General features: G+C 40.0%; 1 protein-coding gene and 1 long non-coding RNA gene across 3 annotated transcripts in view; one reads left to right on the forward strand and one right to left on the reverse strand.

Moving 5' to 3' along the window:
• LOC144456931 (uncharacterized) overlaps window positions 1-23,989 on the reverse strand; it is a 56,353-nt gene extending 32,364 nt beyond the window's left edge. The window contains exon 1 of the long non-coding RNA XR_013486159.1: window positions 23,900-23,989. This is a non-coding gene — a long non-coding RNA (uncharacterized LOC144456931). The remainder of the gene's footprint in view (window positions 1-23,899) is intronic.
• ALPK2 (alpha kinase 2) overlaps window positions 1-27,554 on the forward strand; it is a 169,383-nt gene that overhangs the window by 73,696 nt on the left and 68,133 nt on the right. For both annotated transcript variants that reach the window (XM_078153240.1, XM_020994853.2), the window contains exon 5: window positions 21,186-24,456. In XM_078153240.1, the coding sequence (XP_078009366.1) occupies window positions 21,186-24,456 (3,271 nt within the window). The remainder of the gene's footprint in view (window positions 1-21,185; window positions 24,457-27,554) is intronic.

A 27,554-nucleotide genomic window follows, 5' to 3' on the forward strand; every position in this document is an offset into this window, starting at 1 on the left:
GGGAGTGTTGGAGAGGCAGGATTTTAGGTGATATACTTAACTGGTCAAGTAAGTTAAGTCACAGCCTGCCTGTCCTCTGACTTGGAAGCTTCTTCAGTGATTCATTCATTGACTGAAGCTGTAATAACACTAGTTTTTCTATTCCCATATTTTACTCTCTTGTTTTCTCCCTGTTTGCTAGTTTGATTGCTAAGAACATGTCTTCATTTTCACCTGTCCGGGGTAACTGAAATAAGCACAGATGTTGATTTATTGTAACTAATCCAAAACAGGTGTACCATTTACAGCCGAGTTTTATTTTGAGAAGCAGTTCAGAGACTGGAATTTGGGTGACTGCTGGGGAGGCTGGTGAGAGGCAGGCCCTCAACCTCCTGGTGTGTGGGTTTAATCTCCTGAAACAAATCACTCATCGCTGACTTGTTTTGGAGCTGAATGCCAAAAACAATATTTCATTTGATCATTTCTTTTGGTCTGACTTAAAACTCAATCACATAAATCCTATATTGCTCAAAACCAGCCTAGATTACCTAGTAGGTTCTTCCATTCTCCTTAGAGTGTAGTATTTTGCTCCCCAGAGTCTGGGAAGCGGGTGGGTGTGTGGTACCTATGACCTAGGATAGAGTCACAGAATTTTAGAGGTAAATAAATCTTGAAGACCATCTGGCCCAACCCCCTCTTTTTATAGATACAGAATGCTGAACATAAAGGTTAAGTAACTTGCCCAATGTCACAAAATTAGTTCATAGAAGATCTGGGGAGTACAGACCATGAACTCCCTGGCTCTAAGATCCTTAGTCCAGTTTCATCAACCACAATACACTCCTACCACAAATGGGTCAATCTCACAATATGAGTTTTTTGTATTTGACCATGGTAACTTTAAATGCATTTATTAGTTTTAAAGGAGAGAATAATTTCTTGCCATTCTCTCCTAAGTCCTTTACTCCAGAGGCAGGTTCTACTGTCTATTCAACAGTAACACATAGTGCTACAATTTTTCTAAATCTTTAAATTTAGAGAAAAATTATTTAACAAGCAAGAGAGTTTTTCTTTGTGGGCAGAGGGAGTATTACATGCTGATTAAAGTAGGATGTTTGATTTGACCCTTTTAATATAGCTACAAGTCCTCAAAATGAACTCAAAATAGTTTATTTAAACAAATGTGAGTCCAGTAGTTACAAGGAACTAATACTTTTTCATTTCCCAAGGCCATTTTTTTTAAAGAAAGGGCCATTTTACTTTATTCTGGGAATCTTTGAAGAATGTACTTGACTCACATGGAGCCAAATTTCCTCAATAGGAAAGTTACTCTCTGCAAGTATGTTAAGCTACCTTTGGAGATTATGCTCGTGTGTTCAGATAAATTGGGGGACCATTTGGTACCCTCTTATACAATCTTACTAAATAGCATTCCTATGGTTTGAAAAATTCCGTCTGTGCTGATTTATAACCAGGGAGTCAATAATGTTTCAAAAGAATCTTTCCTGTTGGTGATGGTAAGAACACATAATGCCTTGTGCATATATAGTAATGCCACCTTTTGGTTGGGTACTTTACAATTACTGAACCTGTGCCTCCCCAAAGCTTAGGAGGCAGGTCAAGAACACAATCCTAACTCTTTGTAGCCAAGGAAGTTATGAAGTGAATCATCTTCTGGGTATACACCATTAGGTCATGATCTCAATTGTTACATCAAATTTTCATAGAAAAAAACTGAAGATGCTATCCTAATTAGGACTTGGAAACACTTGATAGCATGAGATGATGAAATTTTTTGTTTGTTTTTGTTTTGCCGTGGACATATTGCATCAAATAAACAGAGAGTTGGAGATGCAGAGTGGTGAAGTGGAAAGTTTGCTGGCTTTGGAGTCAAATAACCTAGGTTGAAATCTCTGCTGTCACTTACTATCCATGTGATCTTGGGCAAAGAACTCCATCTCTTTGCTTCTCAGTTTCCTCATCTGAAAAATGAGGGGGTTGACCTGGATGATCTCTATGGTTCTTTCCAGCTCTAAATTTATGTGATTCATAAGGTGAATATAGGCAAAACAACAGCAACGAAATCAAACAGAATCATTCAGACAAAATAACCCCATACCATTTTCTCACATTTCTAAATTTTCAATGAAATCATTGAGTTACTCTAACACGGCCTTCTGTCTCTAAAAGAAGAATGGCTATTGTCTATAAGCCTCAACAGTGAGCTTATTGGAGCCTATTAGCCTGCACACTAATATGAATTCTTAGTTCAAATGGGAAAACATTACAAACTAAATAACGCAGGAAGATCTCCTTGAGTTTTTAATTTAAAAAAAAAATCTTATTTTTATTGATGTCTTTTGCTTTTACATTACTTTTCTTTCTTTCTTTTTCTTTCTTTCTTCCTTTCTTTCTTTCTTTCTTTCTTTCTTTCTTCCTTCCTTTCTTTCTTTCTTTCTTTCTTCCTTTCTTTCTTTCTTTCTTTCTTTCTTTCTTTCTTTCTTTCTTTCTTTCTTTCTTTCTTTCTTTCTTTCTTTCTTTCTTTCTTTCTTTCTTTCTTTCTTCCTTCCTTCCTTCCTTCCTTCCTTCCTTCCTTTCTTTCTTTCTTTCTTTCTTTCTTTCTTTCTTTCTTTCTTTCTTTCTTTCTTTCTTTCTTCCTTCCTTCCTTCCTTCCTTCCTTCCTTCCTTCCTTCCTTCCTTCCTTCCTTCCTTTCTTTCTTTCTTTCTTTCTTTCTTTCTTTCTTTCTTTCTTTCTTTTTTTTGTGAGGCAGTTGGGGTTAAGTGACTTGCCCAGAGCCACACAACTAGTAAGTGTTATGTATCTGAGGCCACATTTGAACTCAGGTCCTCCTGACTCCAGGGCCCATGCTCTATCCACTGTGCCACCTAGCTGCCCTTACATTACCTTTATTTCTAAAAATATCTTTATCTTCTCTCCTTCCCAGTGAGCCATTCCTTATACCAAATATTAAGAGAAAAAGGAAAAAAGGAAGATCCGTAAAACAAACCAACACATCATCCACATTAGCCAATATATGTAATTGTTCCTCAATTTTTAAAACACTCCCCAAAACCACATGAACATGGGAATGTGTTTGGTCTTTTTCACCTGAAGCTTAGATCAGAAGAAACCCATTGTCAGAACAGAGAGTCCAAATTAGATTACATTCAGGCCCAAGCCGGGCAAGCTTCCATGATACCAGGCCAGTAGGAAGCCAAGGATGTTTCCACCCCATTCATGGAAAGTACCCAAATGCCTAACCCTGTTCTTCCCAGAAGAGAGAGAAGCCCAGTATGAGGGCAGAAAAGAAACATTTCTGGCATCATGCTCTTATTTAATTGGGCAGGAGGCATAAAATGAAAGCAAAGTATCTTCTGGGCAAAATGGCAAATAAGAACCCAGAGTACTGAGATATGTATGAGAGACCTTGGAACAGGGATTCATTATGATGTAACTTTTGCATGTGCAGAAGAGTTTTAACATAAATAAATGGAAATTAGCCAGATTACATCAATGCAAAGGGCATTCTGGGAAAGCCCCACCCCAAAATTTCCCTGTCTGGCAACAGTTGCAACAGTTAAGGCAACAGGAGAAGTTGGGATGAGGCTAAGGAAACTCGTGTCCTTTAGCTCAGTGAATAACAAAGACTGGTAGTCAGTACAAAAAGCCCCCGAATGTCATCAAACCAGGATGCTATTGTTCATTACTAAATCCTATTCGTCCCGTGAGTGTCACACCTTCAAAAAAAAAAAAACCGCTGCTGCTTGGTACTCCAATCCTTACCTCTGATTTTCTCTTCTGTTCCACAGCTGTCAGTGCAACCAGCTGTAGTTCCTATTTTTAAAAGAATGGGTTCTAGGGCTACTTCTGTATTTTGTACATTCTAATTCCACTGTCTGACAGTCTGTGACAAGTGGCCTGTTACACTTTTATCTACATTAACACCTCAGCTTACATTACTTCTCCATCTATAATGCAAATTTTTATCCATCCATCCTGACAATCTTCTTGCCATCTGCTCTGCTGATGCACTCTCTGCACTCAGCTGTGGAAGTGGTCTGAACTGTTGGTGAGTGAGTGAGCACAGACTCACGTAGTCTGCTATATCCAACCATCCCTCCCCCAGACCACTTTACACTTCACATCTCCTTCAGCCATGCACCCCAAACATCTTCATTCCATCTCCCATTTCACCTCAGACATCCCTTCAAAAATCCATCTCTTAGCTTCCCACTTCTTGTTTAAAATTGAATAGCTAAGATATATTTGTAGCTAGCAGCATGCAATTTAAGTGCTATTGAATTTATGTAGGTTAAAGTACCTCCTCTGTAATCTTATCTATACTCTCAACCTACTTAAGCTTTTTTCCTCCATTTTCAGTAGAAACTTTTGTTTAATCTGGATAGAATAATCAAAAAGTCTGTATGAGGTTTCACTGTGAAACAATGAAATGAGGAATATGCGTATGCATATACACATGTGGGAGAAAGTTTTTCTTGTTATGGCAGGATGTGTACCCTATGCAAAGCATCACTTACATAGCTGCATGCTATAAATGTTTTGGCATGAAATATCCATTTACTTACAGCTAGCACAATAGATCTTATAGCCTGAAAGTGAGGAGACCACATGGCAGGCAGGCCAAGAGCATTGTGAGACACCTGTGAGAAATCTAGTTGGTTCTTAACAGGATTTTCATCTTTTTTTAGAATTTATTACAATAAAAACAGAATGTTTGTATGTAATGGGAAAAGTCTAAAGAAGAAGTCTCAGGTACTTTAACTGCACCTTCCAATATGGGTTCAAAGGCTGTTTGGGCACACAGTTTCATTAGCCTGCAACATTTACATTTATCCAACATAATTTATAAAGGTCATCCTGACCAAAGCCTGGTCTATGGCTGCTTTGATAAGAAGACAAGCAACATACATAACAAACATATTATGAGTCTTCCCAGTATTTCTAACAGCATAGTACTGTTCCATTACCTCCATGCACCACGTTTAGCCATTCCCTAATCAGTGGGCATTTACTAGGGTTCTAGTTCTTTGCTGCTATGAATAGTTTGGCACAGAGTTAGAGGGAATGGCCTTCTCTCGGGAGGGAATAACACAGTATGGTCTTTGAATTCTCCTGTCAAAAAACTACCCCCAACCCTTTTCTGGACTGTAGTCTTCTTGTCATTCTATTACTTAGAAAAGAAAGCTGATAGGGGAAAGGTTTCTGTTATTTTTATTGTTGTTTTTAAAGGAAAACCTGCTTAAAGAGCACCCAGCACAGTGACTAAGTTTAAATTATAGGCACATGATAAATAGCACTTATTCTTACTTATGTATGTATATATGTATATGTATATGTATATGTAGATGTAGATGTAGATGTATATGTATATGTATATGTATATGTATATGTATATGTATATGTATATGTATATGTATATGTATATGTATATGTATATGTATATGTATATGTATATGTATGTGTATATGTATATGTATATGTATATGTATGTATGTGTGTATATATATATATATATATATATATATATACACACACACACTTAGCCCAATTGCATGTACTTAACTAGTATCATGGGTGCAATTGTGTTTACATTTGCTTTATATATGTGTGCAAATGGTTAGCTTTTATGAGTAAACAAGAGATGCTTCTGTTTTCTCAAAGAGAAACCACGCTCTTCAGTTTAAGAAAACAAGAAGGTCGGGGCAGCTAGGTGGCACAGTGGATAGAGCACCGACCCTGAAGTCAGGAGGACCTGAGTTCAAAATCCAGCTTCAAACCAAACACTTGACATTTCTTAGCTGTGTGACCCTAGGCAAGTCACTTAACCCCAATTGCCTAAAAAGAAAGAAAACAAGAAGGTCCAAAGTACATCTAGACACTCCATGAGTTAGGAGAGCAAATATTCCAGTTTGAAGCAAAATTCCAATTTGAAATGGGAGGAAAAGTCTAGCCTAATAGAAGCTGGCCACTAGTAAGGACAAAGATATCTCAGGTAGGAGTGAAAGAAGAGGATTAAAATCTAAGAGGTATAGATGTGTCAGACAACTAAGTAAGGGAATCTTTGGTGAAGGATAGGCTGGGGGAAGGTGTTCTAGAAAGAAATGTCAGTATAATTTGTTTCTTCAATTAGCCAGACGCAGTACTTCTGCCTATTCTCTGCATTTGCATATTACAATTTGTATCCATAGCTGTGCTATGTATTATCTGTACTATCTGCCAGAGCTTAGTCTTTGTTGCACTTAAGTTGATGCCTTACAGAAGGTAGAGGAGACAAGGCAAGAGGGAATTAAATCCTACTAAACCCTACTTTGATGTCAGTGAAGGCAAGGAGCTAGCAACCACAAGCAAGTGGGGTACTCTGCCCAACAGAGTCCTGAAACAAAAGATATTTCCCTTTACTTTTTGGTATTTGCAAAAATAATCCTATGTCTAGTAGAGATGGGCTGCTTGCTTAAAAACAATTTGTTTTTCTTAAGTATCATGATGGCTATATGCTTTGAAGCAACCCTTGAAAAGCTGAGCACCAGGGTGATATTTATAACATGTATTTCCTGTTTCTGGTTTGGACTTCTAAAAATTTTACGAGAACTTGGTTTGTTTGTACAATTTATTATTGTCACTGCAGTACAATAATGGTGACTACAAAGATTTTGATTTTGCTGATGACTCAAGAAACCATAGATTCAGATCTTGATTTTAAAAATGTCGACATTTTACAATCATTGACTATCCTTACAGTTTTCTTATTCTGTCCATTTTGAAATTTCTTTCTAAGGCCAAATCTACATGAAGTAAATATAATGTGTTCCAGCAGCTTATACTCACCCTGATGCTGATGGCCTACATGTTCATTCAAAGATAGAGACAGGCATCTAAAGACCTCCCACGATTATGTTGCTTTCTGTGGATCTGGGTTCTAACCTCCTGGAAGACCAAGCTTTTGGTCCAGAGCTTTGGAATACAACACATGGTCAACAAACTAAGGGACTTTCTGCAATGGATTAAAGAACAGTGAAAATATTGGAGAGGAAGAAAAGTGCAGAGTTTACAAAAGAATTCAACCTTAGAAATGAATGTGAGAAAAACTTGGGATTTGTTTGATTCATGTTGTAAGACAAGGCTCCCAAATGCTTTAGATGGGCATAACAAAGAATTAGATCAATTGCTTTTAGAAGCTGCTTCTGAGTTACTCTATTATCACAGATTCACCCCTTGGGTGAATTAACTCCCTACCTTGGGGGTAGGTACCCCAGTCTCCCTGAGTGGGGAAATACAGACATATCACAACTACACATCCCTCCTCCCATTCCAGTTGTATTTCTTAGTGTGTCAACCCACTAGTGGAATGCATGGGATACATACCAAACAGAAGACCCTGTATTACTTGCACAACTTCAGCTGGCCCTTCTGTGAATGATGAAAGCTTATCCTTGGTTCAGTTCATCTTTCCAAATTCTACTCCAAAACAGCAAGGCTGCAGCCATCATACCTACAGCAGTAAGAGAAACTCCCCTTCCTTCTCCTTTAATACCCCAGCTCATCATCTCCTTCTGCACTGTGAAATGGCAGTGCGGCTACCTTATAGCACCCTTCACTCATTCCCTAGGTCTCTGTTGGGCCTTGCTAGTTACTGTACTAACAATACCCTCTTCAATTTCACTTCCTTTATGGGGAATTCCTGGATTCCTCTGGTAAAATTTGGGTGTGACGGACATCTTCTAATTCCCAAACCCTAGTTTTTATCATATATAAAATGGTGTCAACCATCTATTTTTCTCTCTGTTCCAACATCCACTGCACTTCACACTCCCCTCTGGATGTTACTGCAAAGGAGCAGGTCATTCTTGTTGCAGCCATGGAAATTCAAGTGAACATAGTGTTTTATACAAGCTGTAGAATCTTCTGTTTGAGGGAGTCCCACATCATAGATCTAAGGGTTCAACCACTAGGAGATGGGTTTGGGATAGCTATTACCTAAAACTTGAGAAAGCTTAGATACAGGAAAATGTATATAACCCATTCATTCAGTCATTCAAAAAGCATTTATTAAGTGTGGACTAAGTGCTAGGCATATAAAGAAAAACACCAAAATAATCTTTGTTCTCGAGTTTCCATCAGTTGCGGAAAGGAGAGTGAGATTAACGCAGAAACGTAAATATAAAGTAAAAATTAATTTCTGAGGGGAAGGGAAGGCACCCAGTAACTAGGGGAAAGGGGTCATGCTTGTTCTCGTTTAACAGATGGCGCTTGAGCTGGGCCTCAAAAGAAGCTAAGGATTTCATGATGTGGCTCTGAGGAAGAATTGCATTCTGGGAATGGGAGACAGCTGATCAAAGGCACAAAGATGGGATGTATTAGGGTCTTATCACATGTATCAGGAGCACTAATGGGTCAGGCCTGGCCTTGTAATTCTAGTAACAGAGTCCTCATACTTTGTAGACTTCCATCTTGCTTTCTTTGGTCTTGTTCTCATCTCAGTACTCACTGAGTAGCTCCTTTTCCCAAAGGGAAATGCTATTCTGAGTTTTTTCAAGGCTATAATTCATTGAATCAGGTATACTAAGAAAATATATACACATACTTGTATGTGTACTTACACCCACGTATATACATATATACATGCATATATGTGTGTACACACACACACACACACACACACACACACACACACACACACGTACCTGTATATCCACGTGGATATACTATGGTAGAAAAACCGCTAGACTTGAAGTCAGGAAGACATACGTTTAAATTCTTCCTCAGATTCTTATGTGCTAGGTGATGCTGGGAAAATCACTTAACCTCTCTGGGTCTCAGTTTTCTTATCTATAGAATGGGGATAATAATCGTACCTAGTTCACAGGCTCATACAAGATAATGCATCAATCAGTCAATCAATAAGCATTTGTTAAGCATCGACTATGTGCCAAGCCCTCTGCTAGATTCTGGGGACATAAAGACAGAAATGATATCATGTTTGCTCTTGCTTCAGCTTTCTATCGCATCCAACTATCTGTCCCATCCAGGCCACCCCATCATCTGCTTGCTTTTGCTGACCTGCTCCTCCCTACCTGCCTAGATTCACAGTGGACCTGAGATCCGTACCTCCATACCCAGGTTTTACTGAAACCATGCCCTCTATCCCTGCGGGAAGTTAATCCACTGATCTTTGGATCAGTTAGTCAATCAACAAGTATTATTGAATGTCTACTATATACTAGGGATAGAAATTCAAAGAACAAAACAGTTTCTACTCATGATGAACTTACGTTCTGTTGGAAGAAACGAGTGTGTGTGTATATATATGTATATAGATGGATAGATAGATAGATAGATAGATAGATAGATAGATAGATATAGATATACACACACATACATATATATGTACATGTATATATATAAAGTATAAAATTAGGTAACACACACATATATGTATGTGCACATAGAAAGAGAGGTATATACATACAAATTAGTGAACTATAAGGTAGTTTAGAAATGAAGTCACTAGAAGGTAGAGGATCAAGAAAGGCTATATGCAGAAGATAGTGTTTGAATTGCATCTTAAAGGAAGGCAGGAGAGGTAAGGACAGAGGACATTCTAGGCCTGGGGCCACAAAGTCACAGAAGTGGGACTTGAACCCAAGTGTTCCTGGCTTTGAGGCCAGTTCTCTATTACCTATACTACAGGGTCTTTCAGGAAGGGAAATAATGTAGAATGAAGTTGGAAAGGCAGATGGTAGCCAGGTTGTGAAGGATTTTAAAAACCAAAGGAGTCTATAGTGTGTCCTCTCAGCAATAAGGAACCATTGAAGTTAATTGAGCAGGGAATGACATGGTCAACTCTGTACTTAAGGAAACCACTTTGACAATTGTGTTGAGGATGGATGGGAGAAGGAGGAGACTGTCTGATAATTCAATCAGGAGACAATTACAATAGTCCAAGTGAGAGATAATGAGGCCTCAGCTAAGATAATGGTTGTATAAATAGTGAAAAGGGTTGAATTCAAGAGATGTTATGGTAGTAAAACAGTGAGATTTGGTAACTGATTGAATATAAAAATTCATGCTGATAATGCATATGAAGTGCATTGAAAACCTTAAAACATATAAAGGTCATCTACTATTATTATTATTAGGCAGCTAGGTGTTGCAGTGTTTAGAGTACTAGACCTGAAGTCACTAATCTCTTCAAGTTCAAAAATCTGGCTTCAGACATGTAGTAGTGTGACCCCGGGCCAGTCACTTAACCCTGTTTACCTCAGTTTTCTCATCTACAGATTGAGCTAGAGAAGGAAATGGCAAATCACTCTAATATCTCTGCCAAAAGAAATCCTAAATGGGCTCATGAAGAGTCAGACACAACTGAAAAATGACTAAAAACAACAAAACAACAAATTACTACTATCATCCACTTATTCACTCATTCAACAAGCATTCATCATGAAAATGGTGTCTTGGCTGTCTGAAAAAGTTCATGCAATTCATTGCATTAACAAGCAATAATAGCATCATGTATTTCCGCTGTACTTTCGTGTAAATTATTTCACTGGATAGAATGTAGGCCCCTAGAGAGTAGGGATTTTTTCATTCTCTGTCTTTATATCCCCAGTGTCTAGCATAGTGCCTGGCACACAGTGAGTGCTTAATAAGTGCTCGTAGATTGATTGATTTGTTCTGACAACTCTGTGAGATAGCTTTGACAACACCATTCTGAACGTTGTTTTTGTCACAGACCCATTGGGCAGTCCAGGGAAGTCTACCGACCACTTCTAAGGAAAAGCTTTTAAAGGTATAAAATAGAATGCACAGTATTACAAAGGAAACCAATTACATTGAAATATAGTTATCAAAATATTCAAATAACAATGTCATAGACCTGGGGTTAAGAAGCCCTGCTCTAGAAGAGGATCTGAGGAAGGTTCTGTGACTTGCTTGCCCAAGGTCACATAGCAGTCAAGGCCAAAATGAAAACCCAGGTCTCCTGGCTTCTGCTCTGATTTTGTTTCTACCATGCCACACTTTTTGGCAAAAGCTCCCTGCTGAATTCACATTAACTTTTGCAGGCCCCCTTAATACCCTCTTACAGTTCCAAAGTCAAGTTCATAGCTTCATAGCAGAAAAGGAGTCAAAACCTACATTCCTGTCCCTGATTTATAAGTTGCACCAACATTAAAAACGCAGCGACTTTCCCAGAAATAAGCGCAGGGTTCTAAACATAGCCTGCTGAAGTTTTCTCATTTCACAGGAGTCACTGGAATGAAGGAGAGCAAGTCAAATCCCAAGAATGTGGTGGGTCCAATTACGAAGGGTGGGAGAGTCCGAAGGGCATCAAAAGACATTGGGGGTGAATTCGAGTGAGTTGCATACTGTGACTTTAGGCTTTCTTCTTTCGTTACGTGTTATTTTTGAAATTCAAAGCCTTTAGTGAAGATGTTGGTTTTATTTTTTCCCCTCTTATGCTGCACAACTCCTAAAAATAAATTCAGGTCCCTAAAATATTCTGCATTTTGCTTTCAAGCTTCTACTGGCCCAGGGACAGGTCTGTTCTGTCTGTTTTCAGTTTCACACCACCAGGTGGTATGGATTTGATCTATTCAATGACACTATGCCTGTTTAGTGAAAGGTCAGCAGATATGTGGGAAATGTTAGCTGTGGGTGAGAATGTAGCATCTCAGGATGATTTGGGATTGGGAGAGTAAAGTGTCAAGGAGCCAGAGGAGGAAATTGATGTGAAGACAGCTGTTGATGGACACACTGCTATTCACAACCATTCCAAACATGGAGGAAAGAAGGTATAAGAGAAACAAGATGGATGCTATAGTTAGGAAATTATGTGGAAATAAGACTCATTTCTAGCATGTGTCAGTATAAAGCAGAGCCTAAGGAAGAAAGATGAATGTCTTGATTTTTCTAGGCCTTGTATCCATGTATTTGTGGTTTCAAGACCCTTCACTCCCTCAGACCCTTTGGCCCTATTCCTTTGCTTTTTCACTTCTCATATTTCCTCCTATTGCTTTCCTTGGCATTGGTGAAGTTGGCCTATTCTTATCTGCTTTGATCCTTTTTTACCTTGGCACATCTTTAGTCACTTCTGTACTTCAATGCCTATTTGATGGGCCACTGCCTTTACTCCCTGTGACATTGTTCTCAGATGTTCATTTCTCCTCCAAGCTGACCAATGCCCATTGAGAGACAGATTTGATGGATCTTTACATTTGCTTTTCAATAATATACTTTTAAAAAAATCTTTTCCCATGTAGAATCTATGAGACAGGAATTAAATATTTTATGATATACTAGTTAGCATCCTAGGGCTTTTAAACACAAAAATTATATCTTGTAGAGCAGGGACCACGTATGTTTGCATTGTCCTTAGAACAGTGAGTGCTGCACCTTGCTCTGTGGCATGCCTCCCATGTATTAGAGATAAGGATGGATGAAGAAGCAGCGGAAGACGATTGTATGAAATAGAGATGTCAGGCATTACTCTGCCTTGCACAGTACCTGGAACATAGTAAGCACTTACTAAATAAGTATTATCTATCTATATAATCTGTCCATCTGTCATCTCTATGTGTATATATACATGAATGTGTACATTTGGCACTTTGCATATGATACCTTGTTTTATTATTTAACTATATCATGCCAGAGAATTAGACTGGTATAGTAGGTACAGGACTGGCCTTGGAGTCCAGAAGACCAGGTTCTAGAATATGACTATAGCTGCTGCCTGTGACTCTTATTGGCTGTGTGACAATTCACTTCACCTCAGTGCCAACTGAGGCAATGCTCTAAGACTATGGAAGAGTTGCTAATATGCTATAGTGGAAGCATTGCCAAGCAGAATGATCCTTATACTAATGAAAACACAGGATTCCCCCTCTTTCCCCTGCCTCACTACCACAGATGCATATGCCCATTCTCTCCCAACAGACTATAAGCTTTTTGAGGTCATGTCCCAAAAGTACATGCCTAATATCTCAATAGTTTCTTTTACATAGTCAGCACTTAGCAAATGTTTATTTATAATGGCAGTGATTGATGATGACATGTAAGCAACAAAATCTCTCTCCTGGCTCTCATGGGATAGGTATGTGGAGGATGGAACTTTAGAAGGAACTTTAGAAAACTTTTAGTAAGTCAGGGTTTACACAGGTGTCAATAAAGACAGCTTTCTAGCAGTCATGCCCAAGGAACTCCAAGGCACAGGTTTTATTGTTTTCAATCATTTCAGTTGTGTCCAACCCTTCCTGACCCATTTGGAGTTTTCTTGGCAAAGATACTAGAGTGGTTTGTCATTTCCTTCTCCATCTCATTTTACAGATGAGGAAACCGAGGCAAAGAGAGTTAAGTGACTTGCCTAAAGTCACCTAGTTTAATAAGCATCTGAGGTTGGATTTGAACTCAGGTCCTCCTGATTCCAGGGCCCACAATCTTATCCACTGCACCATCTAGCTGCCCTTAAGGCACAGAGAGACAAATGAATAAATTGCATTCACTGAGCAGGAAAAACACTTACTTATCAGTAACTGACAATTGCTGTCTTACCTGGGAGCTGGGGGGTTCTGGAGCCAGTTGTTGAGAGATTTGTTAAATGGTCAATGTAAGTTTTACACTTTAAAAATCTGTAAACGCTACAAATCAGGGCTTGATTTATTGTTTTGCTGATTATCTAGATTTGAGAAAGTAGTGGAGAAAATATTAATAATGCAGATTGAACTTAAAAGTATGTCCTGTGGTATACTTTTTCCCTCTGGAGAGCCAATTGTTAAACATTTACCAGCACACCCCCTGCCTGGGAGTCTGGAAAATAGCAATGGTCCTGGCATAGGAAAGACAAAATGCAGTCCTGTATGTGGTACAGCTATTAGGATAATGTCCCTTTTATTGGCATTTGGAAGAAATGTTGTTTCCCTATATTTTCTAATAAGAATAAGAACCAGAGTAGTGGTTGGGAATTTCACTAATCTTTGGCTGTCTATGGGGGTCTAGAAGGAGTCAGGAGACTTACTTAAACTAATCAGATTATAAAGGATGTTTATTTGGTTCTTGGTGAAAACTGGCACCCAATGAGGTTAACAAGGCTCTTTTCTGAGAATGGAGCTCTGAGCCTAGAAAAAAAACCTCTCAAATACCTATGTTATATTTACACAATTAGAATCTCAAACAAGGAAAGAAGGGTTGAAAAGGACATGTTAGCCTGAGTGTGAATTTATAGTCATAAAATGCATAGTTTTATGCATTTTTGCATGGCTTTTAAAAGAAAGTTGGGTCTGGAATTGTTGCTGACATCTGATTTACTCTTTATTCTTTCTTCCTTCCTCTCTTCTACAACATTGCCCCGCAAGAACCAGAACGAGCCATTTTGACCCCTGGGTCAATCTACGATGTGAAAATAAAAGAAGGAATTAAGACCAAGTCAATTGAATTCCTCTAGCGGTTTCTAATTACTGAAAGAGTACATGTGGTAAACTTTCACATCCTTTAAATCTTAGTGGCCTGGGACAAAGCCCTGGTGGCTTCCTGTAGGTTACAGGTCTGATTTCCATTCCTACCACCCACCCACTCACCTGAAACACACACATTTTTCTAAAGGAAGATGTCTAATTCTGATACAGAGGTTGTTTCTATTTCTCATATTAAAACATGTGAATTGGGAAGAAAATGAACAGCTAAAAGCAGAACACTGAAATTGACTCTCTGTCAGCAGTTTTATTTTCACCTGAACAAAGAGTTCCCCTACAAGATAAGACATAAAGGAAACCTGCACGAGCCTAGTCACGGGTCCTCTGACAAAAATTGAGCAACAGAAGACTCACTCTCAGTTGAGGTTGTTTCATAATGACTTACTGAGAAACATGACCTTCAAAGAAATGGCTGACTCACATAGAAAGTTTTGTTCTATGGTTTTGATTTGCATCTGAGTTATTCTTCAGAATGAAAAAATAAGACTGGAGCATCCTGTACGCAGAGCTGATGTCCCTACAATCTGTGGTTTTAGTCTTGGTCTGGTCACTTAGTAGCAGTGTGGCCAAGGGCAGGTTATTTAATAAGAACTCACGTTTCTCTAACACCTTAAGCATTACAAGCACTTTCCCCTATAGCAGCCTTGTGTGGGGAGAGCTTCTGCCTCAAGCAGGACCCTGCTTACTCTAGAAAGGTAGGTAGTGAAAGTCTCATTATCCCCATTTTACAGATGAGAAAATTGAGGCTCAGAGAATTTAATTGACTTGCTCTAATTATATAGTCAATTTGTATCCAATTTTGTATTTGAACCTGCTTGCTATACCACAGTAGAAATTCATGGACTTGGAGTCAGGATCTGGGTACTCATTTTAGCTTTATCCCTTTCTACTTGTATGATCATTAGGAAGTCACTTAATTTCTCCTGGACTCAGTTTCTTCATCTGTAAAATAAAGAGCTTGAATAAGATGACCTCAAGTCCCTTCCACCCCTAATTCTCTGAGTTCTAAGCCTCTTAAGGGTTCTGAGTCTCATTTTTATCATCTATAAAGTGGGTATAATAATACCTGGAATACACATAGCTAAGCTATTGGAAGATTAAGTGAGGTAATGTGAAATGTAAGTGAAAATATCTTTGGAAAGCATAAAGTGCTATGTAAATGTGAAGTAATATTTTTGGAAAAGCAATATGGTGTATTGTTACAGGTGAATCCACCTTTAAGAAAACCTGAGAGCTCAGATGTAGAAAGTTAATTAAATGGAACATGATTATTTGCATTACAAAGGAATCATCGCAGAGGTGCTTTAGCAAAAGAAGTTTGGAGAAGCTTGTCACCAGCTTGGACCCATGGGGGATAAATTTCCAGCAACTCTGAAAGATCAGCAACTAAGTTGTAAAGAACTGTGGCCTGGTGTGGGTAGAGGGAGTCTACACACCAATGAAATAACAAACCTTTGAAGTTATTAATAAATGTTGATGAGGAAGAGGATGAAGTTGACAGTGGCCAAACTCAAAGGAATGATTGATACAAATGGTGAGAATTTCAGTTTTGTAGGCAGGACAATGGGGAAGTTGGTTTTTTGTTTTGTTTTGTTTGTTTTGGGGAGTTTTAGTAAATCAGGCCTTAAAGTTGCTTGAATCATGTGAAATGAGTCATCTCTAACTCTTATACCAAGATATGACTCTTCAGAGGTATTCATATTTTACATGAATTTGAGTTGTTAAACAACTGATATGAGTGGTTCCTGCAGGGCATAGTTTAGGGAAAGATGGAGATGATCACATTTGTCAAGACTGATTTTCCCAGCATTTTAAAACTAAGATACTCCCACATTTTATTTTTTAATGACTTTCATTTCCCCCCTTTCCATTTTAATGTGATAAAAACAGAGAGTTCTAGAAAGAAAACCACCTAGTAGAATTACTTTTCACCAGACCTGTGACTTCATAGGTCTAGGGAGCTACTGGTGAGAATATTCTCTACAAGTACAGATCAGCACCTCTCCCTCTTCAGTCAATCAATTAATTAATCAATGAACATTTGTTAAGCACCTACACCTGGCACTGTGCAAAGCACTGGGGATAGAAAAAGAAGCAAAAGATAGTTCCTGCCTTCAAGGAGCTTACAATCTAAGGGAGGAGACCATATACAAACAAATATAAGCAAAGCAAGCTATATACAGGATAAATGGGAAATAACAGTGAAAGCACTGGAATTAAGAGGGGTTGGGGTAGGCTTCCTGTAGGTGGGACTTATAGGCACCAGGAGGTCAGTAGTCAGAGAGGGAGAGTGTTCCAGGCAAGGGGGACAGCCAGAGAAAATGCCCAGAGCTGAGAGATTGAATTTCTTGTTCATGGAAGAGCCAGGAGGCCAGTGTCACTGAATCAGAGAATACCTGCCAGTGAATAAGGTAGGAGTTAGGTTATGAAAGGCTTTGAATGCCAAATAGAGCATTTTGTATTTGCTCTTGGGGGCAACAGGAAACCACTGGAGTTTGTTGAATAGTAGGGTGTCATGGTTGGACCTGTTCTTCAAAAAATAATTTTAGTGCCTGGGTGGTGGATGAATCAGAGTGAAGAAGACATGAGGCAGGCAGATCCACCAGCAGGCTATTATAATAGTGCAGGCAAGAGGTGATAAGAGTGGTGGCAATTGTCAGAGAAAAGAAGGTGATGTATTTGAGAGATGTTACAAAGGTGAAATCAATAGGCCTTGGCAACAGATTGGATATAGGGGAGCGACAAGAGATAATGAGGAATCTAGGATGACTAGGAGGTTGACGTTGTCTTTAACAGTGATAAGGGAAGGTGAGAGTAGGAGATGGTTTAGGGGGAAAGATAATGAGTTCTGTTTTGGACATGTTGTGTTTAAGATGTCTACTGGACATCCAGTTCAAGACGTCTGAAAAGCAGTTGGAGATGTGAGATTGGAAGTCAGCAGAGAGATTGGGGTAGGATAGGTAGATTAGAGAAACATCAGCATAGAGATGGTAATTAAATCCATGGGAGCTGAAATGAAGTAGTATAGAGGGAGAAGAAAAGAGGACCTAGGACAGAAATCTGAAGGACACCTGTGGATAGAAGGTGTGATCTGGAAGAGGATCCAGCAAAGGAGACAGCAGGAGCAGTCAGATAGATAGAAGGAGAGCCATGAGAGAGAGAACAATGTCCTAAAAACATAGAGAGAAAAGAGCATAAAGTTGAACAGAGTGATCAACAGTGTGAAAGGCTGCAGAGAGATCATGGAGAATGATGACTGGGAAAAGGCCATTGGATTTGGCAACTAAGAGATCATTAGTAACTTGAAAGAGAGAAAATTCAAGGTCAGAAGCCAGATTGTGAGAGATTAAGAAGAAAGTGAGAGAAGAGAAAATGGAAGTACCAGTTACAGAGTCTTTTTCAAGATAGTGAAGACATGGGCATGTTTGTAGCAATAGGAAATGAGCCAATAGAAAGTGAAAGATTACAAATAAGAGAAAGTGTGAGGATGACAGGGGGGAAATCTATTAGAGGAAAAAAGATGGAATGGGATCATTTGAACAAGTAGAGAAGGGTTAGCCTTGGGAAGGAGAAAAGCCACTTCATCATATGAGATGGGTGTAAAGGAGGAAAAATTGGCAGAAGGTATCTGAGTGATAGGAGATGAGGAAAAGACAAGAAGAGAGAATTGGTGGTGAATGGCCTCAATTTTTGTGTAAAATATGAGACAAGGTTCTCAACTGAGAGAGAGCAGAGGGAGGGAGAGCTATGGGAAGTTTGAGAAGGGATGAAAAGATTTGGAAAAGTTGTCATGGGGGCAGCTAGGTGGTACAGTGGACAGAGCACTGGCCCTGAAGTCAGGAGGAGCTGAGTTCAAATCTGGCCTCAGACCAAACACTTGACACTTACTAGCTGTGTGACCCTGGGCAAGTCACTTAACTCCAAATGCCTAAGCAAAAAAAAATAGTTGTTATAGAGAGTGGAATAGTGAGTTAATGAGGGAGGCATATTAAAATTATCTGGCAGCAGTGAGGGACTACTTGATGTTATGTAACATAAATTTATAGTGAATCCAGTTAGAAAAGTTGCATTTTCTCCACCTTCATTCAGCAAATGTATAGGGAATGAAGGCAATGAATGGTGGGAGTGTTACAATGCTGAGGCTAGGTATAATTAACAACATAATAAAGGGACTAGGGATTCACGAGAGGACAGTATAGAGCTGAACTTGTTCACCAAGGAGAAGAGGAGAGAGTGGCTGGTTCATGGGAGAGACGGCCTGGGAGAAAATTGAGGGATCAAGGGATTGGAGGTCATAGTGTGGATGAAGATTGGGATTATGTAAGGGGAGGCAGAAGGAAAAGTGAAAAACCAATAGAGTATGATCAGACAAGGGGATTTCAGAATTGATCAAGGTTATGACCATCTTTGTGTGTGGTTAAGGTTGGATGGAGGAATATGGGAGGTGAGTAGGTTGTGAAACTGAGTGGTTATGGTAGTGAGGGAGAGTTAGTATGTATGTTAAAGTACCCTAGTTTGAGGGCAGGAGTTGGAAAGGAGAGAAAAAACATGAGCCAGATATTGAACTCATGGAGGAAAGAAGTGAAGTGACCTGTAGACAACAGCTACCATTATTTTAATTGGATGATAGATATGTAAAAGCATGAACCTTGAAGCAACAGAGTTAACTGAATGATAGAAGAAAGGGAAAGAACCTGGAAGTAGCAATGGAGAGCAAGGAATATTCCAATTCTCCCTCCTCAACTAGTGAGCCAAGGTAAATGAGTGAAAGAGCAGCCAGTACTGGAAAGGGTGGCCAGGGAGGCTGTGTCAACAGGTAGAAGCCAGGTTTCAGGAAGAGCTAGTAGATAGAAGGAATGGGAAAGGAAAAGATTGAAGGTGAAGGGAAGTTATAAAACAGGCATTCCAGAGTGTACAGTGTAAGGGTTGGAAGGAGTGAGGATGAAACTTTTTGGTAGGAGAGTTGAAGGGAATGGGAATGAGGAATTGGCTGGTAAAGGGTTTGGATGATGGTCTATAGTAATTCAGAGTCATTAGGATATGAAGGGTCTGACCAAGGTTGACAGCGTTTATCATTAAGTTGAGGGCACCACTCCTACACCTTCAAAGGACAGGTGCAGGAAGAGATGAGAGACCTGAAGCCAAAGAGAGAGCTGCTCTTGTTTGCACTAGAGGGTCTTCACATCCCAATTGTGAGACCTCCCATCAGGAGGTGGAGAAGCCTTATACTGGTACAGATGGAAGTAATTGCTTTGGGGCATATGAAAAGTGCCTGGCCTGGCCCTTAGCAGCCATTCTGCAGGGGACATGCTGCACCTAGCAGGCGATGGAAGGCTCAAGGTGCTAGCTTCTGTGCTCTGAGGACTTGTTACCTCAAGGACTTGCTATGAGGAGGCACTGGGAAGTTGTAGACTACCTGGCAGACTCCTAGTCTGGCCCCTGTAAGCCTTTCTTCAGGGGACACAGCACACCCAGTAGGAGATGGGAGTCAGTCAATGAACATTTATGTAAATTGCCTACTATGTGCCAGGCATTGTGTAAAATGCTGGGGATACAAAGAAAGCCAAAAAATAATCCCTGCTATCAAGGAACTCATAGTCTAATATACATAACAAGTAGCTATGTATAAACAAGCTATATACAAGAGAAAATGGAAATATTCAAAGAGAGAAGGCACTAGAATTAAGGATGAAATATCCTGCCTAGTGTCCCACAGCCAATATGTGTCAGAAGCAGGACTTGAACCCACATCTTCCTGACTCTGAGGTCAGCTTGCTGGCCACTATGCTAGACTGCATTTCCCAGAGGCAATACAATAAAATAGAAAATCACATTAGGCAATACTAGGCTATTGAACAGTAAAGATTCTGCTCACCATTCCTGAAAAACCACTCTTAAAAGAAAAAAAAATGTCCATAGTCAAGGATTATGAATTTAGAGCTGGAAGGGTCCTCAGAAACTATCTGGTTCAACCCTCCTCCCCTGTTTTACAGATGAAGAAACTAAGGCCCAGAGAGGTTCAGTGACTTTCTCAAGGTCACACAGATATTAACAATGGCAAAATTCAAACCCATAGCTCGCAACACCAATCCAATATTCTTTCCCCGTGTATCACTCTTCCATCCTACAGGTATGAGTCATATAAGTAGATTTTTTTTATTGAGAAAGTTTTGGGGGGTGAGACAATTCATGCAATGGACTTCCTGTTCTCCTTCCTCACATGGTCATACTCTCTACCCACACCTCAGGTCAAAAGGAATCTTTAGGAGAAAAAAGTAATGAGAAGTCAGGAAAGGCAGTCAAGCTGTGGAGATCAAAGGAGAAGCCATGACCTTGTTTACAGTTACCGTCTCAATTCTGTATTGTTTATTTTCAGGTATGGCTTGTTGAAATGTGTCTCTATACTGCTACAGCCACACCATGCACACCAAGTTCTATTTTAGTATCAGCTGGCAGCATCAACTCCCTTTTGGCTCTAAGTGTTTGGTCTCCAGTGTATTCTGAGGGACCTAATGTAATTGCCTTGATTTATAGTACCCTGGAGGGGTTTGGGAAGTCACTGGGTAAGAAGGTGCTTATTGGATTAAATGAGGATTTCAATTATTCATATTATCTCTGTCATTAGTACAGGTAATTAATGGATTAAATATCCTCTGGATAATTGATATGCCTTATTATAGGCCCTAATAGTGATAATTCTATTCTTATTTCCCTAGGTAGGAAGAGAGGAAATCAGTGCAGAAGGTATTACCAAAAGCCACCTGCAAGGCTCTTCAAAGCCCATGAGAGAGTCTGAATCTCTGTGGAAAGCTTGTGCTCTAAGTAGGGCCATAATAAACTCCAGGGACACTCTGCAAAATATCAGTGAAGGAAATGGATCACTGACCCAGCGCACGCAGCTGGAAGGCTGCTCTCCAGGCCCACAACACCGTGAGAGACAAGACCAAGACAGTAACATCCACCAGCCCGGAAGTCCCAGGGAAGACAAGTCAGATGAGCAAATCAGCTCTGAGGCCAGTCACGAAAATGCCTTAGCCCATTACCAGCGGGTGAGCGATGCCGATCTTGGGGAGCAAGAGAGTCTCTATATTACTTTGGCAGAAGCTTCATATGCTGTTCTGACTGCTGCACATTCCCTCAGTGTGCCAAGGGATGCAGAAGAACCATTAGTTATGGCACCCCTTGAAACAGGTTGTGATCCCAAAGATCTTCCCTCTCCAATGCCATGTGATGACTGTTTGCCTCAAGAAAATTGCTCCATGGGCTCAGAGCTGGTAGAATGTCATTGTGAAACATCTGATTTATGTTTGCTCAGGGATGTGACAATGGAACAATTTTCTGGAGCACAAGATGCTGACCCCCCTTTCCCAATGTGTGAAAACAGAGAGGCTGGAGGTGCAGACACAACAACGTATCCCATGAGCATTCCCACAGGGAACATCTTGGAAGGGGCATATGAAAAGGACACAAAAGAAAAGAAAATAGGTAACAAGAACTCTATCAAGGAATTTACTAAAATTCTAAAAACAGACCAAGAAAGGCTTAGCCCCAGTAACCTAGTCAGTGCCCAGATTGTTTCTACAGAGAACTGCCTCTCCCAGCTCCAAGAAGCAGGTAATGAGAGGCTGCTTTTTGGGACTGAGGATGAAACAGAGACACCTTCATTTTGTAGCATGATTGCAGAGTATCCTGAACAGAAGTCAAATGAGATGCCAACTGAAAATATCAGGGGTTCTCAGGTTCCCAGTGATGGGGAGGAAACATTTGCTCTTGGAACTGTTGTTAAAGGCCATCAGGTCAAATACCTTGCTGTTTCAATTGCTCAAAACAATCACTTGGAGGGAGCTGAAGAAAGTTTTCCTGGGGCGCCAGCTGGAACCATTGATGAACAGCCTGCCCCTGCTGGAAGTGACTGGGCAGCTAATGCTACAGAGCAGCTGACCCTGAAAGATCCCCTGGGGACAGCAGCTCCTTTACCCCATCCACAGCTGCTACAAAGAGAGGATTTCTTGAGTAATTCACTGGGTGCTATTGCCGATGGATTGACAAGTGAAAGTCAGGGCCTTGAGAATGCAGTGGATAAAAGCTGGAAAGAATATTGTCGAGGGAAAGTGAGAGACTCTGAGCAAAATGTAAAGGACATTCGACTTCACCAGGGTTCATTCTCTGATGACAGCCTCCAGGATGGCTTCTGTACCATCCCAGCTGCATGGGGGCAAAGTAGACTATTGCCATTAGAACATTCAACAGAAAATTCTGAGGAAGAAAGAGGGAATTTGGGAGGTCCTAGGGTCCGAGTAGCCATGATGAGTGATGAAAGAGAAAGGCAGGCCTCCCAGAAGGTTCCATCTTCTCTGGAAAATCTCCTGGAGGAAGCTAACAAAAATGCAGTGGATGGTAGCTGGGGAGATTGTCAATCAGGAGGAAGGCAAAAAGCTCCAACTTTAACTGACCTTGTTTCAGAGCCTTCACCACCAATGCAGATAGTAGATTTGGAATGCAGAGTTAGTCCTGTGGTTTTGGACAATGTCTGTGTGATTTCTGAGGAGCGTGGGGCTGACAACGCAGTGCAAAAACTGGACACACCTGAAATAGGCACACTAACCAGGGGCAATCAGTCTGATTCAGCAATTATTTGTTTTGGTGGAGAAATTCAAGAGAAAAAAGAAGTAAGAAACAATATAGGTTTTTGCATTCCTTCTCTCCAATATTTGAAAGAGTCTAGCATCCTGGAATCATCAGTAGATCCTGTAGATGAGAAGGAAACACTTACCGCAGTTTCACTATTTAAAGGGGCCTTGGGTGTGGTCTCAGAAGTCTCCGGGAAGAAAAACAATGGCCATGTAAGTAAAGCACAAGAGGAAAGCCAGTCTATAGAGGTTCACCCCACCTTGCTTACACAGTTTTTGACTCACCCACAAATTATAGAATCTTCTGTAGATTCCACAGATGGAGCAGGGGTTGTGGAGTATGTTGGGACAGGAAACTTAGTGACTTCTGAGTCCACACTAGGGCTGATCCAAGAAGAAAGGAGTTTGAACAAGGAGATCTTTAGTCAGAAGTTGAAAGTCAAACCCTCCCTTTTGCAAGTTCCATGTCATAAGGAAGTTGAACACCTTGGGTCAGGAATTCCACGTGTAGGCAAAGAGAGACAAAGCCAAGAGGGCATGGAGAGTGACTTAGGTGAGCCGGGCCACAAGGCCCACGACAGTACTACTGAATGCACTTCAGCACCCGTGGTTCTTTCTAAAAGTCTTGGTGGACTAGCCACGGATACTTCCAATGAAAGAGATACCAACAGTGCCATAAGCCAAACACAGGACGTGCCTGTGAATGGCTTAGTTGAGTTGAAACATCATGAATGGATTGGTGCTGGTTCAAAGGAATATAAAAACACTAAGAATGAATATGCCAAAAATTTGTCACCTACCTTGCTTTCTTCAAGTGTGCCTGTTGGAATAACTTTGACTTCATTTCTAGAGGGAGAGGCCATTCATTTTGCAAAGGATGGTAAAATAAAAGAGCCCACAACTGGAGAGCCCAAGGCCACAAATTCATTGAGATCTCCCATAGAAACTTTGACATTCATTCCAGCAGAATGTACCTCTGAAACCAGATCTAAATGTCAAGACGAAATGCCACCAAATCATTGTCTGAAAAGCTCTTTACCAGGAACTGTACAAAAGGCAAGAGAGGAAAAAAACCATTGTCATATGATGCTCCTCAAATCTAAAGTGCCAGAGACTGTGGCACCAGCAGCTGAGGAAGGAAATAAGAAGCAAGAAATATCTGGGACTGGACATTTAGCTGAGGGTGTGAAGAAGAAAATTCTGTCCAGAGTGGCAGCTCTGAAAATGCGCTTGGAAGAGAAAGAAAGGGCCAGAAAGAACTCTATTTTTAGTAAAAAGATTCCTAAGCTTGAAACACTTACTCAAAACGAAGAGAAAAAAGACCCCAAAAGAACATCTTGGAAAAGAGAAGGCAAAGGTAAGGCTGAACTAATTTTCATTTCTTTATAGATGTGGTATATGAGATTAGTTTCTACAAGCTGGAAAGAGGAAAAGATTATTATGCATTTCTGTGCAATTATGCTTTAAAAGAAAGATCTTTTTATGAAGAAAACTAACCATAAATATTAACAGCAATATTTAAAAATTAAATAGAGGCCCTCTAGGTCCTCAAGTGCGGCCCTTTGACTGACTCCTTTTGCCACATGTTTCCTACCCCTGGTTAAAGTATTAAAGCAAGATCCAAATAAGTAAGTACTTGGGTACTATTTGCTACCTTTCTCACTAATTCCTAATTTACATATTATTGTTTAATCTAACCCTGTTTTCCCCCAACATTTGAGTATGACACTCTGCTCTCCCCAGCCTCCCAATTACTGTCAATTTATCTGAGTCAAAAGGCTTCTGGGTACTTCTAGAATTCCTTGATAGCTGTAGCTGTGGCCATTTCACTTTAAAAACCATTCTTGTTACCACCCCTTCTTTAACAGTCTGAAACCGAAGTGATTCTCCTTAAGTTTCAATCCTCTTCTTTTAAAAATTCTTGCTTTCCCTTCAATGAAACTTGGAAGGAGCCAGAGAAGACATCACAGATAGATAGAGTGCATCTCTATGTAAGCTCTAATGAAAATGCTGTTTTAGTCTGATTCTTATCTTAAGGAAGCAATTTCCCTTTTTTACCTTAGTTGTTTGCTTTTGAAGTTCAAACTTATGTTATTCTTATTGCCTGTTGGGTAGCTAGCTCCTTAGCAACCATCACACACAGGGTTAGATACAAACCTGTTTTTCCAAAAGAGCTTGTAGTTCCCCAATTAAGCTTGCCACACATAACTTTTTAAACACTTTTAGACAGAATCTCATGTTTTTAAAACAAAGATAGAAAAGACATAAAATAGTTTTGCCTATGTAAAACAGCGACTGCATTTGAAACTCTGTAAAGGGGACTGACTGTCCACTTTTTTATGAGGAGTTATTACTCTTCATAACATTGTGCTGTTGAAGTATTTGGTGATGACCTCAGGACAGGTGCTGGATAATTAGGCCTGGTATACCAAGAGCACACTTGGGCAATGGACTGAATCCTTTGTAGGCTTACTCACACATAAGCAAAGAAGAATGCATTTAGAGCAGAGCTGTTGTCAAAGCTATGATTTCAAGGCACACATGCACACCTGTAGACTCACACAAGCACATACATATGTGTGCACCCAACCCCACACAATGGATCATAGGTATAGATCTAAAGATAGATTGGACTTTAGAAGCCGTCTTGTCCAGTTTCCTGTTTTATAGTTGAGGAAACCGAGGCCCAAATAAGTTGTGTCACATGGGTAGTAAGAAATAGAGCTGGGATTTGAGCTCAGGTCCTATGGCTCCAAGTTTCAGCATCCTAAGAAAGGACTTGGAGCTGAGGAGATTCTTCTACACTTTGGCATTATAAGAGTGCAGGCATTAAAATCGAGAGCCTAGATTTCCTGCCTCAGGTGCCACGATATTTCTGTGCCATGTTCTGTGTCTTGTATTGAGGGGAAGAGAATCATTTGTTCCCAAATGCCACCCTATCAGTCTTGTCTGCTCCTCTGTGAAGACGGTAGTCCATCTTAGGAGGGTAATGGGAACGGGCAGAAAATACTTCCAGAACTCTAGACCAGAGTTTGCAGGCTATAGCATATGTATCAAAGATGGCTCGTGGTCCTATTTTCAGCGCCCTACATGTCCCTGAGAGGTAGCATGATAGAGTGGAAAGAGCTCTGATTTGGATTCAAAGGAGCTGGGTTCGAATCCAGGCTGACCTATGGTTATTATTGTTTATAGTAGTAGACACAGTATATATGTATACTGGGGGGCTAGATGGTACGGTGGAATAGAGTGCCAGGCCTCCAGTCAGAAAGACTCATCCCCCCAAGTTCAAATCTGGCCTCAAACATTTACTAACTGTGTGACCTTGGGCAAATCAGTTAACTCTGTTTGCCTCAGTTTCCTCATCTGTAAAATGAGCTAGAGAAGAAAATGGCAAACCAATTCTAGTATCTTTGCCAAAAACACCCCAAATAGGGTCACGAATAGTTGAACATGACTGAAACAACTGAACAACAACAATACATACACTAAAGACCAGGGTTTTGTGACGGTTGTTGTTTTTTACTGCCGCTAACTAGTTATTCAACGTGGAGCAAGTCACTTCAACGCCTTGGGCTTTTGCAAAATGAACTTTTCATCTGCAAAATAAGCTAGTTGGAGTAAACAACTTTAAAGGTTCCTTTTAGCTTTTATAGGATCTCCAATTTTAGAGCTGGAAGGGACCTCAGAGGCCAATCAATATAGCCCTCTTCCTTTTCAGAGGAAGAAACTGACACAGAGAGGTTAAGTAACTTGCCCAGGATCACACAGCTTGTAAACATCTGATACATGATCTGTACACAGATTTTCCTGACTCCAGGTCCAGCACTCTATTTACTCTGCCTCGACCTGCCATTTATTGAACATATTATGACTGACTTGCCAAAGAAGGGATCCTAGAAATGTATATTTGGAAATCCTTGAAGTCAGCACAGATCAATAGCATTATTCTCTCCTTTCCTCAGAGAGACAAAGGACTGTGGTTGCAGAAAATTAGATATGCTGTCAGATGTCATTGTTGAGTTGGTTATTTTTTGCTTAATTCTTTTACTTTGTGACAAGAGAAGATTCACAGTTGGGGTTGGAGTAGGGTGGAAAAATATATATGACATATATGCATAGAAATTACTATGATATGATAATATCATCAATAAAACTTTAAAAATAAACAAAAATAAAGTGAAGTCAACTCCCCACAGCCACCCCTGTATGACTAAAATAACAAAGTCATTAGCATTTGAGTGAACAGAAATTTTGTTTTTTAGAATAAGTAAAGACTAAGAAAGTTTTGGCTTCTGGGTTTGTATATGTTTCCCCAAATTAATGCAGAGAGAGATAATTAAAAAGAAAATTATTGAGTCTAAATTACTACCTGGTTGTAGAATTTAATACCCAGCGTGTCCATCACCACTTTTCTAACATAGAATAAGCTTTTTATTTATACAAGTAGCTGTTATA

Source organism: Phascolarctos cinereus, unplaced genomic scaffold, assembly GCF_003287225.1.
Source record: "Phascolarctos cinereus isolate Bilbo 61053 unplaced genomic scaffold, phaCin_HiC Scaffold_4;HRSCAF=312, whole genome shotgun sequence".
Taxonomy (NCBI): Eukaryota; Metazoa; Chordata; class Mammalia; order Diprotodontia; family Phascolarctidae; genus Phascolarctos; species Phascolarctos cinereus.